The sequence below is a fragment of the Colius striatus genome, chromosome 11, assembly GCF_028858725.1.
Source record: "Colius striatus isolate bColStr4 chromosome 11, bColStr4.1.hap1, whole genome shotgun sequence".
In the NCBI taxonomy this organism is placed as follows: Eukaryota; Metazoa; Chordata; class Aves; order Coliiformes; family Coliidae; genus Colius; species Colius striatus.
The window spans coordinates 9363421-9377645 of NC_084769.1; the positions used below are offsets into that span (position 1 = coordinate 9363421).

The 14225-nt window shown below is 35.8% G+C and overlaps 1 protein-coding gene across 1 annotated transcript in view; it reads left to right on the plus strand.

Annotated features, from left to right (window-relative positions):
• Nucleotides 1-14225, plus strand: part of DPP10 (dipeptidyl peptidase like 10) — a 440052-nt gene that overhangs the window by 349289 nt on the left and 76538 nt on the right. The window contains exons 6-7 of the mRNA XM_062004641.1: nt 10501-10553; nt 10654-10735. Of these exons, the coding sequence (XP_061860625.1) occupies nt 10501-10553; nt 10654-10735 (135 nt within the window). The remainder of the gene's footprint in view (nt 1-10500; nt 10554-10653; nt 10736-14225) is intronic.

Below are 14225 nucleotides of genomic sequence, written 5' to 3' on the forward strand. Positions count from 1 at the left end.
TTCTTTAGACCCACAGGCCGTTTATCTTATTGCTTGTCCTTTCTCCATCTCCACAGGATCTTTTCATCTCCTCACGTAATTTGTAAGCAAACAGCAGAGGAGCATCCGGTATCTGTTGCTTACTGCTGCCTGCCTGAGTCAGATTGTCTGGAGAAGAAAAAGAGATACTGCGGCTAGTCTTTGCTTCGAAATTGTCTCATTGTATGCCTTGTTTTTCTTTTGTATTCTTGTCATTTCAGGGCATCTTCAGTTCAGTTTTGTGCTCAGGACCTGGACATTTCAGTTTTTATGAAATGAGATTTTAGAAAATACTTCCTCAACAACTTTTTTTACTAATTTCTTTGCAAATGATCTTTCACTTCAATCAGGCTGTGCACATTTTTGTGAATATCACCACATGCAGAAATGTGTCTATTCAGAACAAGGTGGTATTTTTCCTGTATTTGCCAAATTTCTCTTTAGCAATCTGTATGAATAAATACAATATGCAAGGAACATATGTGGGGAAAACTGAGAAAAAAAACAAGTCTTGTCTCAGTTCTTTCTTACACAGTGTCCCAAAGAGCATCTAATTTAAATTACAGACCACTCTAAGGGCTCTTGATGTAGCTCTGTCTTCAAAAATCATTGATTTAAACCTGCAACTGCAGGGGAGTTGAACTACATGATCTCTAAGGGTCCCTTCCAACCCTACCATTCTGTGGTTCTATGATTCTATTAACAGTTGTCAGTATGCATGGAGGTACTCAAATGTTGAGATACAAGATGCCTCATGCTGGATTTGGGTTATGCTGAAAGGAAGCTATAAAGAAATCATACCGTTTAAAATATCAGACAGTATTAAAGTATTTCATACATGTTTTTGAAGACAGATTTAGTATCCTCAGCTGCAATGACCAGAAGCAAGCACCCTCGCCAGGCTCATCTTTCTATAGAGATAAAGTTCTGGTTTTGTTGTCAGAATTAATACCTTAATTAATTTCCCCTTACACTAGTCCAGCTCAAAATACTCGTGCACATTATGAAACTGCATGCAAATCAATTCAGGAAAACAGAAGTTTCTTTAAATCCCAAAATATTTTTGATGTACAAATTCTTATCATGGAGAGTATGACTGTGAGCAAACATTTGAGAACTATATCCCTTTTTATCAATATAAAATAATGCTCACATTGTGCTTGAGGCTTGAGACTTACCAGCTTCACATCATGTAACAATGATTTCCTACCTGTTTTTTAATGCTGAAGGTGAATAAGCTAGAAGAAATTCATATAAATTTTTGTTGTTAAGTCATCTCATACAAGACTCAAGAAACACATTTTACATGAAAGTGTAACTAATAGAATTTCAAATGACAGTGATAGATGAGACTTTCAGAAGTAGCAAGGCAGAACATTCTTTTTTTGAATAATTCACTCATCTGGAGTTATTATATATTCAAAAATGATTGAGTTGCATATCCAAATATAGGGTGGTCTATCTCAGCTCTTGATGTAGAAGAAGAAAAAGAATCTTCTGCAGTTATTCTGAATGCAGTTTGTATGACGTTACTGTTGGTTAGATGAACTGTTTACTTGATTGTGAATTAATTAACATTCTGCAGTGGATGTCTTTTTCTTGAGATAATTAATCTTATTGAAAAATTATATGTGGAACGGTTGAAGCTTTAGCAGATTTTTTAGAGGTGCTTTTTGCTTAGGCTTACTTGACAGCCTTTTTTCTTAAGGAAAAATTATGTGTCTAGATATGTCTCGCCTTTATATTTATTTTGGTTTGGCAGCGTATAGTGGATATGGCTGGCAATATTTCATACCCAAAAGTATTGATGCTAACCATAAATTACTTCTAATGATATGCAGTGGTTCTTATCAATCATGACAAGTAATTGATGTTGATTGAAACAAATAAATACGATGCTGTGAAAAGTTATAAACTTGTCGTTTAACTTCGGTGCTCAAATGCATCAAGTTATCCTAGATTAACTCTTTGCAGTTAGATACAGAGCTTTCAGAAACAAGATATTCTATAAAGACTAAAAAATTATGAAAAAAAAAATATTTAGAGATTTAGATACCAAAATTGGCAAAATTTACCTCTAGTTTTTGAGTTCAAGAGTTGAATAGAAATAATAGGATTCAAAGATGTGTGGAAAGTCATCATCTCATTATCACAGACCCTTTGGTTGTTTCTCAGGGTTTAGTCTGAAACCCATTGAAGAACATATTGGGAATCTGGTTTTGTACCATTCTATTTAAAATGTCCCATAAGCTTCCCAGTCTCAGAATCAGAGAATGGCAGAGGCTGGAAGGGACCTCTAGAGACCATCCAGTCCAACCCCTTGCTAAAGCAGGTTCATCTCAATCAGGTAGCATGGGAACAAGTCCAGGTGAGTTGTTTCTGTTGGTTTTGTTTTAAGTGTAGGAAGTTAGACACAGCCTTTCCTAGCTGTATGAAATACGAATTAATGTATCATTAACTTCAGCTTAAAATTAAGGTAAGCTGAAAAAAATTACTGGATTGTGGTTCAAATCCCCAGTTCATGAAGGAGTTAAATTCTGTGCCTCTCTCCTGGATGTAATCCATATTGTATCAGTTATTAATTTGTAATTAAGTTCCTGCTGAATCTTGGACTGGGAAAATAACAGCCAAACAGAACACTTCCCAGGAAGAAAAGGAATCACTTTACTGAAGCACAATGTGAACCATTTCTGGTGTAATTCCCCTAAGTGACTTGAGCTTTGGTACCAGTATAGAGTCTGAGGTTTCACTTTATTTGTTGCCAGGACATAAAATCAACCAAATTCCAGCCTGTAATTGTTATTATTTTCTTATTGCACAGAGTCAGAGCCTTATTGATGAAGTGTGTGTTTTATTCAAACCCTCCATTTGTAGTATATTTGTTATACAGTCGCTTCATATGTCTGTGGCTGGGAAGTTAATACTGCAGAGCCTGCTCTTCACTTTACATATTCAAACAGATATTTACATAAAACCCAAACATGACCATGTTTAGTTATTTATTCCCCTTTAGAAGCACTTCCCATGCTGGAGAACACATGGGAGTCAGATTGGACAGGCAAATGGGGAACATTTGATGTGAATGATAATGGAGTTTTAACGAAAGGTGGATTTAATCTAATAATGTTATTGATACCATTAAGACTATTCATTTATTTATCACACAAGTTGCAAAATTCATGGAAGATTCATCCAGCACCTGCACTTTGCCCTTGGCAGTAGTCACGCTTCTACCAATTTCATCTTATTAACTCTGTCACAGGTTATACTAAAAGGGATGTCACATGTCTTGTAATACAAAGGGAGGAAAATAATGTATCATTTTTATTGTTTTGTGAAAGTTCTGACTCAGCACATCAGTGACTGATTCCCTTCTATTTGTCCTGCAGTCCTAGCCAAGTCTTAAAACTCATAAAGTGGAAATGAGGAATGGAAAATTATGTGAATGTTGATGCTTTTTTGTTTTGGAGAGCAACAAGTTGCTACTTGCAATACTGATGCCCTCCCACTGTAACTCATTTCTCATTTGCTTTCAACTGACTACCACAAAGAATGAAATCTGGCCACGAATAATTTGGTGTTTTCCAAATGTGTGGCAGAAGAAAGAATTTGTACATGACATTAATGGCCCGCATAAAGTCCTTTCTCATTTTAATTGCTGGAAATCTGAATTACACCAATGTACACTGAGAAAAACAGACTAAAATATCACTAGCTGGAGGGGAAATAATTTAGGTACTATTTTGCATAATTTTTTATAGCTAATATGTGGAGGCTCTGTATAATTTTTTAGAATTTGTATAGGCTGTGATTTTGTGTAGAGATTAAATTTCAATCTATAGTGCCTCGACCTAATGAAATTATGTAATATGACTACTTGTTTTATCTGACTTGTTTCATGCTAGCTGAAAATTAAGTAACAAAAGTCAGATTTCTACCATACAACAGAATATGCTATAAAGCCATGCAGCCTCCTTTTAGTCTTCATTTGTATGTTGTCAAGCTATGTGTAGATACTAATTGTGGTCTGAAAATGCTGCTGCTGGATCAATGTGGCGTCATGCTTGAGAGGCCGTGCTAAAGGCCTGTGTCATGAGCTCATGCACAACTAGCTCAGTGTTGCACTTCAGTGCACTTCCAGTTAACTGGGGTTAAATCATGTGGAGTTAGATGAGTTGTGTGAATCTCTGGGATAGACTTACCCAGAGTCTTCAGCACGGTCTCACATTATCTTCTGTGTCACTTGCTTTTGATGTGACTGTGCCACAAGCACAGTGCATTAGTTTCAGTAATCCCTTCAAAAGGTCTCAGTAACCATCCTGTATATCTGTATTTCATTATGTTCCACTCATATCCTCTCAATTCTGCAACTGGTACTTGCTTATTATTTGTAGTTCATGGCGTGTTCTGCAGGCTCCATTTTTCTTCCAAGATACTTTTATCCCAAAGGCAAGAGAGGAAGCATAATATGTTTGCATCGCTTTTTCTAAATTGAATTTTTGAGTCTTTAGTGAAGGTTCGATCTTGGAGCTATGAATGTGGTTCTGTGTGTCATTGTATGGATGTGCTTCTTTGCATGAGTGATTGGTTACCTTTTATCTTGGCCTTGTAATCACTTTACCATGGCAAAGTCTTATGGCTGGGTTTTGAGCATAAGTAGATTTTTCAGTAATTTTTCAAATGCTTAATTCAGTTGTAGAAAAGAGGATGAAGGCAAAATCCTGCTCGTGTTGCCATTCTTCAGACTGTGTTCAATGGCCAGCAGTTCCTGTGTCTGGCTCCCACTGAGGCAGTTTGAAAACATGCCCAATCATTTCACTAATGTGTTATGAAAGATCTTAAAAAGTGAGAAGGGCCATAGATGAATGAAGAAGTGAGTGTACTTGGCAGGATGTATTCCTATTTATTTCCCTGCTTCAGTATGTCCTGTCCCTTGATTCCTCAGTTCACGTGCATTTTTTGATATATACTGTAACACAGTTTATTGACTAGGAAGGATCATTTTTAGTTTTGAGTAATCCTTTTTCTCAGCTGGGCTCAGGAATGTTTTTCTCAGTAATATTATTGTTAGAGATACAATGGCCTGAAGAGATAAATGAGACAAAATTTGTGGGTAGTATCTTTTATTAGACCAACTCATGTAGCTGGAAAAAAACAGAAAAGCTTTCAGGCACACAAAATCTTTTCCAGGTCGAGTTCTCTTAGCTTTGAGCTGCCTAATAACTGACTGAAGCAATAAAAGCAGTTTTTTGATCTTTCTCTTCTTATAAATAATAACATTTGGGAGGCATCCATATATTGCAGCAGTTAAAACTTTCCACAGCTAAGGCTGCTTATTCTTTTAATTCTAATTAAATCCATTAACTTGTAGAATAATAGTATAATCTGGGGTTTTTTTGTTCAGATTAGTAGTCTTTTAAAAGATCAGATTTTGGTTTTCATGTGAGGAGAAGTGTAAAGTAATTTATGACAGATCTGATCCCTCGCTGGTGAATCACAAAGATCGCAATGGTGTTGAATGATATCTGAGAAACTGTCTGTCTCTCTGAGTCAGTGGCTGTATTTTGAGATGAGATGGGCATGATAGCATATTCTGCAACTTAAATTATTTCATGCTGCCTTGTTTTTTAATTAATGGTAAGGGCATGTTTTTTAAATAAATAGCTACCTACTGTAGGAATATTTTGTCTGAGATGTATGTACTCAATCACATTGATAAATTTTGGAATAGCAGGGAGGTTGGACTAGATGTTCTCTAAAGGTCTCTTCCAACCCCTGTGGTTCTATTCCAACCCCATTCTATGATTCTATTCCTGCAGATGCTGAAATTTTCAGTATATTTCATATACTGTCGCTTTTTATCATCCTTGTTGAGACTGAGCGCTGTTATACCCCGTGAGAAGTCTTATTGGAACCTGAAATGAGAATTTAGAGTCTAGCAGCACTGAGAACCACAGAGATGAGTTCAGAGTATGGGTGTCTGCATGGGTAAAAATGAAAAATACAGCACAATCAGTTTACTACCTTACAGAAAGCCATGCTAGCAAGGAGGTATCACCATTTGTCTAAATAAATAACATCTGCAGTGGTTTATAATACAGGAAATGGATAAAGTGTGTGTCAAAGTGCTTGATATGCCTTCTCATTCTGATGTCACCAGCTCTCCTCCATTTCCCTGGAGCTGAGAGCCCTCATCATCCTGTAGAAATACTGCCAGTGGGGTTTTCTTGGTAGCTTTTTAGCACAAACATTATTCTCCTGACAGATGTTTTCCAAATTATCCAAAGACAGCAAACTGAATACTTCCTGCAGTATATTAAAGAATGAGTGGAGTGTATTTGGCCAAGTGTATAGGGCACATTTTTTTTCCTGTATCTTGCAGTGCTATGTACTAGGTTCCATGACAGTATTTCATTTTTAGAAACCTTAGAAAGGCAAAGGCTTTTCTTGAAAGGTAGCAAATAAAGGACATATAAACCCCAAAACAGTATGTCATCTAAAAGTTCATATTTTGATTGATAAGTGTGGCTTTTTTATTGTTGACTGTTAGCTGAATAATAGATTGTTATTTCAGTAAGTTTTGACTTGAGCAATTTATCTTGAAATACTTTTTTTACCTTTTTATTTTAGGTCCTTTTTCATATAATTCTGTAAGTTTGTGTTTTTTTGGTACACAAATGCAGCTGACTTTTGCAGTGTTGAGCAGAATCTCATGAAAGCCTGTCTTCAGTTTATAAACTGATGAAAAACTGAGTTCAGAAGAAGTGCATGATATGCAACAGTTCTTACCTATTCCATTCTGTGGCAAAAGCAAAAGTAAACGATATTGAGGGGGGTATATGCTGTCAGTTTGATCTAAAAAGCCATTTTCACAGTTTTTAACATTGTGGGGAATGTTTTCCAGCTTATGATAATAGTAACAGGCAACTTATTTACTTGTCAAAAAACACATCATTTGTGGAGGTAAAGCACCTTGCAGTGTCCCACCTTAACATGTATACTTACATTAATAAATTATGCCAGGCCATTTTCCTCTCTTCATTTTCCTTCTCTGGTATATCAGTGCACAATTTACCATGACGCTTTCAGTATTTTAAAAGGCTTTGCTCTCCTACATTGCTTCACTTCTTAAGAGATGTTCCATGTGTTCATTAATTGGTCCTCCTCTTTGTAGTCTTTTTTCACTACAAGCTTTCACCTTTTACCTCAGTTTCACACTACTTATATTTAGAAATAGTTTTTGTCAGCTGAAGCACTGTCCATATTTAAATTGTAAACTTATTCCTGTCTTTTGATACTACCCCAGTTAGAAGGTATGGAGTACAAGGTATATTTGAAAACATCTTGGAATAGGAATGATAGAACTTAGAATCTGAATCGTAGAGACAATAAAGGATGCAATATACCATGAAAGTGTTCAGTGCAGCCTGAGCATTACCTGTGTGGGCTCTCAGTCTGTTTATTTGCAAATTTCACCATAAATTACCAGATTTTTTCTGGTCACTGTGTATCCCACAAAACAAGTCTTGCAGGGCAGAAACACCAAGCTTCTTTCAAGGTTTGATCCTGATATTTTGAGGATTGCTGATACTCCCCGTGGTTGTGATTTCAGCTGGGATCCGCTTGTGTCATGCCACATGTGTTAGAGATCAAGAGATGTGTGGTCTCAGCCCCTACATGGCTCTGTGCCAAAGGAAGCCAAACAACTAAGCCTTGATACAAAATTATGAGTGCTTCCTAGGCACTTAGTATAGAAGCCAGACTTGGAAAAGAAAGATTTACTACTTCTTTTTATTTGTTTTGTTTAGATGATGATTACATTTCAGTGTGTGGCTGCTGCAAGCGGGCTGAATTAAGAAACTTCCTACTTGTAATTTATACATGGTGTTCTTATTAAGAAATAAAACTGACATGAGTTAAGGAAAATGTCATCATCTTGTCTGAAAGTGACTTCATTGTCATGTTGATGTTCCCTGGTTTTGTAGCTCTTTCAAAGATATTAGTACTTGTAACACAAAGATATTGATACTTTTACATAAACATTTAGATAGAAATTTTACCATGAGGCAAGAGGAAGGTTTTAAGATGAAATATGAAGTAATGTTCTTGTTGTTACAGTGTGTTTTCTATTAAAACTGTCAAAATGATGTATTAGTTTAGCATTTCTTGTTGAAATATGTCCTGTCTAATAATTTACTTTTAAAATATTTCTATTCTAAATATCTATCAGCCCTTCACACATTATCTGTGATATATTTTTCCCTTTTCCTACAAGGGCAAAAGACCCATTCCTCTTCTCTGGAGCTGGCTGTATGAAACTGTCCCCTTTAACAGCTGCTGGAAAGTGCCCCTCCAGGTAGCCTCTGGCAATGTATGCCCTGTGCAGAAATCACCATGATTTAACCGTTTATGTCTCTTTGATCTCCCGTCTCTTACCTCGAGCAATATAAGATTTATAAAACAAAGCAGGAGCTTTGAAGACAATGGTTTGTCTCATTGTCTTACCAGCAGTACTTGAGTAACTCTGTCTTTATTATTATTACCAAGTTAATAATGTTATTACCAAGTTAATTTGTCACAGAAACCCCACTGAACTCTAAACATTATGATATGTAAGCAAGTAGTCTACTTCTGCTATGTATATAATTAGATGTGTATGTATATATAGTATAGAGACATGGTGATAGATATGTTTATGATAACCTATTTAAAGAAAATTAATCCAATTAGAATCTTCTTCTTGATGTCTTTGTACCTCCTACAGCAATCATAATATTCTTGTAATTTGTCTCTATTTCTGTCACACTTAGCACCTCTCAGAGGAGGCTGGTACCTTTCATGACCAGATACTTTATCATAAGCTGTAATATAAAAAACTCAACTAACAGTTTGATGGGTACTTATTAATACATGTGATTCTTGTCACTGAAGCAACACTTTGAGTGTTACTCATCGTAGACTTGGAAAATGGAAGTGGAAAGGAGAGGGAAATTGTATAGAAGGAAAATTCAGCTGTTGCACAAAGTACAGTTACTAATCTTACAGACCTTTGTGAGCTTCTTGCAGCATCAGCCAGCAGGGATTTAGATGTTGCAAAAATCTTGAGGTCTATTGACAGGCAACTAATAATAGAAATGGAGTCAGTGGATGGATGTTTCAGATGGCTTTGTTACTGAATGATCCCCAGACAAAATAGCTATCTCTGAAACCCCTCTCGTGTGACAGCAGCAAATTGCAATGACTGTATTTATGTTTGATCCTCTACTGTCTCTCCTCTTTGAAGGAGATTGTGAAAAATTCCTGGTGCTGATAATATTACCAAGAGTTCCCAACACATCTATCTATACCAAGGTTTTGTCTTTACAGCTGTATCTGCTTCCATCTGACTGGAACTGTGGAATTACACTATTTCTATAACATAACACACAGTGGTAAAGAAATGAGCTGGACTAAAACCAATCACCCAAGCTTGGAAGACAGCAAAATGTCTATTGTTCACTGTATGGATGTGTATATAGACTAATGCTTGACTTGAGAGAAAAAGTGTAATAGTTTGCTTTGACATTAGCCCTTTGGTGTGGTGGTATATCACATTGTACATTGTACCATCCTATTCCCCGCCATGGATCTTCTATGTCTGCACACATCAGGCATTGACATTTTGCACTTAAAATTATGGTGGTTTCATTTGACTTCAACAATATTTTCAACAAATTCAAAAGACAGCAGAGTAGAACTATACATTAAATTTGCTTCTCTCTTCCATCTAGAGAATCTTGAGACCAGGAGCTAGTAACTTTCTGATGAGTTAGGAAAGTTTACTGACAAATAGCACTTTGTTTTGCTCAAAATATTGCATAGGAAAAATCTCAGGTAAAACATGGTTTCCCCAGATTTCAGAAAAAGTCAAGACTGAAACTCATTTAAGGAAAGCCACACCAAACAGAGCCCCAGTAAGCACTTAGTTTTCTATTCTATTCTGTGAATAGGTTATCATAGCCCAGAAGGTTGTTTAGGCTGTACATAGCAGGTCCTCAGAAAAATAACATATGACCCTATATCAGTCTGTATTTCAAGTAAAATAACTGTTCTGCCTGGACAATCATTTTGACCATAACTTGATGAAGAAATGCAGGAGAAAGTGCTTTATTTTCCTAACGAATGTTCTTGGGAGTTTTTTATTTGGTTTTGGTTTTTTAAATCCTTTTGTTAAACAGAAATGCAGATTTTTCTGATTGTGGCCTTTTCTGTGCAGTCATTCTGCACATTAAGCTTCTGCTTAAAATTAATAGATATGTGTGTCCTGCACACAAGATTCAAACCCTGGTTTGAGTCTATTGTTTATAATTAATTCAGTAAAATCTTTGTTTCAGTGTTTTGGTGTTTACAGGGATTGAAAGACTGTGAATTTCATAATGATAGTCTCTATGTAATCCAGTATGTGGCTTTTGTAATTCTGACACTTTTCTCTTTTTGTCACAGGTTTTTCATTATTCCTACACAGCTTCATACGTGATTTATAACATACACACAAGGTAGGTCAAATTGTTTTTTTCAATATAATGTCATTGTCAGTGCTTCCATAGATAAGATGATGCCAATGTGTTCAAGTAAAAATGTTTACATTTTTTCAAGGGAAGTTTGGGAGTTAAACCCTCCAGAAGTAGAGGATTCAGTTTTACAGTATGCAGCCTGGGGCATCCAAGGACAGCAACTGGTAAGCCTAGTCATTAAAAATGATATGATTTAATAAGATATTTACTCAAGACAGACTGAAGTAAAAAACACCCAAAACGAGTCTATTTGTTTATTTTTATTAAAAACATCTAAATATGTTTTTCCAGTCTAATCTTAATCATTAAATTGACTATTTGTTGAAAGAATCACGTATTTAATTGTGCAAATATTGGAGGAATCATAACTTCATCTAAATATGCACTCAAGTAATTTTCAGAATAATTGTCTTTATGGCTACTACTGTGAAAGAAGGAAAGTTGAAGGTGAAGATAAATTTTCAAGTGCAAGATCAATGAAAACTGTGGGCAAAAGCAAAGGTTAACATCCAAAAGTGGACATGATTGGTTCAGTAAAAAGTGGTGTTTTCATTTCAGTATGAAAATTGCTGCCAACGTCAGTTGTGCTACATGGAATTCATAGTAATAAAACTGAAAAAGGCCATGTTTCATATACTGTTATCTACCAAGTTTTGCCACTTTTTGTGAACATAATTCATACTTGATCATCGTGACCACTTCCAATCTGAAAGAAAAAAAATCAAGTTGGTGGGAATGTAAAAATTGTTTCTGATGAGAATGTATTAAACAAGTGGAAGTAGAAAGGAAAAAGTAATTGGAGCATGCTTGGTAGATATTAATAATTAACCATATTAATTCAATAATAATGGGAGCATGATGACAGGACTGGTGGTAACGTAGATGTAGGTTATTTCCCAGGCAGTATTATAGAATGTGGCAGCCTATGTAGCAGAAAGGTGATGTATTTGCAAAATTGGACAAAATTGTAAAATATTATGGATTAAATTGTAGTTCATAAGATTTTTCTGTACCTGTGATTAATAATCTGAAGTACAACTAAAAGTACATGCAGTGATTACTGAGACATGAACTTTTGTTTTCTTGAGATGTATCTGAAGATCAGGGCAAACTTACCAATCATACACTTCAGAAAAATAAGAAATCAGAGTACTGCTATGTTAATCAGCTTTCCTTCAGTTGACATTCTGGAATGAATGAAGATTTTCAGATATGGGCACAGGTGATCTCCAGTTGAGTCTCAGAACTGCAAAAAAATAGGTAGTCATTTTAAGATACAACCTTAATAATCCAAATTTGAAAATGCTGGCATTAATTCATACTTCATTGAGGATAACATTACCCAGCTTTGTAATGTCCCTACTAAAGTTAATGTCATGGTTTAGAAATATCTGCTCTACTCTGGGCTTTATGGTATCATATAGTCTGCAGAGTTAGGAAATAATAACTTTGATTAAAACACAAAATCTTCTGTGCACTCTGAATGATACCAAGTGTCATATAGATGTACTCTGCAGTGACAGTATACTGAAGTTCATTTACATGAGAATTGCCAGTAAGAAAGATGACCTCTTGAAGCTGTTTATGTGGTAAAAGATGGTTTCCAAAGTATCAGAAGTTCCTTACCATGTTACCGTCCCACTTAAGCAAGCTAAAATTGTAGGAAGAGCATGAACGAAGACTGTTGTGAATAATGGTGGTTTCTACTGTCCAAAGGAAGAGCTGCCTCTAGCAGAAATAGCAGAAATCATTCCAGCAGAAAAACTCAGGCAGAAAAATGTATGTCTCAGGACACATTGTCAGAATTGTTCTTAGTTATAAAATTTGTCATGAGAACAAAGATTTTATCAATGAATTTTAAAGAAAGATAGTAAAAAAAAGGCATCAGCAATGCAAGTGGGTAAAGAGGAACTTGTAAAGGGAGAGATCTAAGTCATGGTAGTCCGTTAGCAGCAGCTATTGGTAACATGTCTGAGTTCAAAGAGAGATGTGTCTCAGGGATACGTACTGACAAACATACCATGTTTGGTTTTCCAAAGCCCCTTCATAAACAATATGTCTTTTCCTTATAACAAGAAAATAGTAGTCATCTGTAATAAGTCAAACAAGGAGTGGAGTGCATACTCTAAACAAAATAATTGTATGTATTAACTTTGGTAATCTCCAAAAGCCATTCATTACAACTGAAAAACAAGTGAAGCACAAATTAACTTTATAGACAAAAGTTTCATCTACAAAGACTCGTGACACATACGTTGAAACCATCACATACACAAGGTATTTATGTAGGTGTCTCAGATTAAGAGCAGCACCCATCCAGGTGCAGTGCAGAAGAGCACAGCAATATTTTAGTCATGAGTGGTCAGCAAAATCAGCACAAGATGTGAAGCAAGGCACAGGTATGTCTGACTGAGCCAATGCTCCTAACTTTGTGCTATAATTATTTGGAAGTTCCTGGATTAAGTCCAGGTAATGGGGGATAACACATGGACTTGGATCAACTGTTAAAGTAACAAGCTATAGTGTAAAACAGGATGTTTCCAATCCTCAGTTTTGCAGAAGACTTAAGTGCCTGTGTAGCCTACATGGGAATCTGAACTGGAGTTCTGTGAATGAGAGAGGATTGTCAAGAGTTTCAAACAGCTAATATAAGATGATAAAGGGAGGGGGGAAAGAAATCAAATGTTTGAGAAGGAGAATTTGTACGAAGCCAGGAACTGCTTAATGCATATGGGAGAGAATATGACTGTGGTGAAATTAAGTGTACTGTAATACATCACATCCTTGTGAAAAGTCATGTATCAGTCTAAGTTGTCTACTGTTATAATTTCCAGAGTTGTCTAGTGGGACAGTAGGCCCACAGAGTTATTTTTATATCAGATACCAGGTGATCGGGCCATAGTACTGTTGTTTAGAATCCATCTTGGTGGTTGCAAGTTCTGTCAGTTTCTTGCTATTTACCTAGAGTAGAGGATTGTGTTAAAGATTAAGGGAAAAACTCAGAGAAACATCTGCTGTTTGAGTCATGATATTTTGGTGGTGAGGTTGAAAATACTTGCTGTTCGGGAGAAGAAACTTTTATCTAATGAATTAAAGCATTTTAAGGTCACAGAGCTGTTCTTTCTGAGAACAGTTTTTGAGGTAATATTCTTTAAATTACCATCTTTTAACTGTGTTAGAACTGTGCCAGATCTAAAATGCTGTTTCTATGTATCTTAGTATGTTAGGGAACTGTTTAATGTATTTGCTAAATATTTCTCATATTTGCTTATATCTAATTAAAACTTTGAGAGAGATAAATTGATTATCTCTTTACCTTGCATCTATAGAATCTGTTACTGCATCATTATGTATTTCTAGGGAAAACAAACAAGCACAACTACGTACTTAATTGGCTTTAACATTTTTCTGCCTCCATTTTACTTGATTAAAGACTTTGTTGTATGTATTTGAGAGAGGGATATCACATACTGGGTAGAAGGACTTTACTGAGGAAGAGAATGCTTTGAGGTTTTTAAAGGATTTTATCCAACGTTCTCTCATCTGTGGCCTTATTGTCTCCAGTAGTTTGTAGAAAAGATTTTCATATTTCTGTGCTGGTCCTGGCTTGTATCTGACACAGGGGAGACAGTCCTTTCTGTCTGGATCTATCTA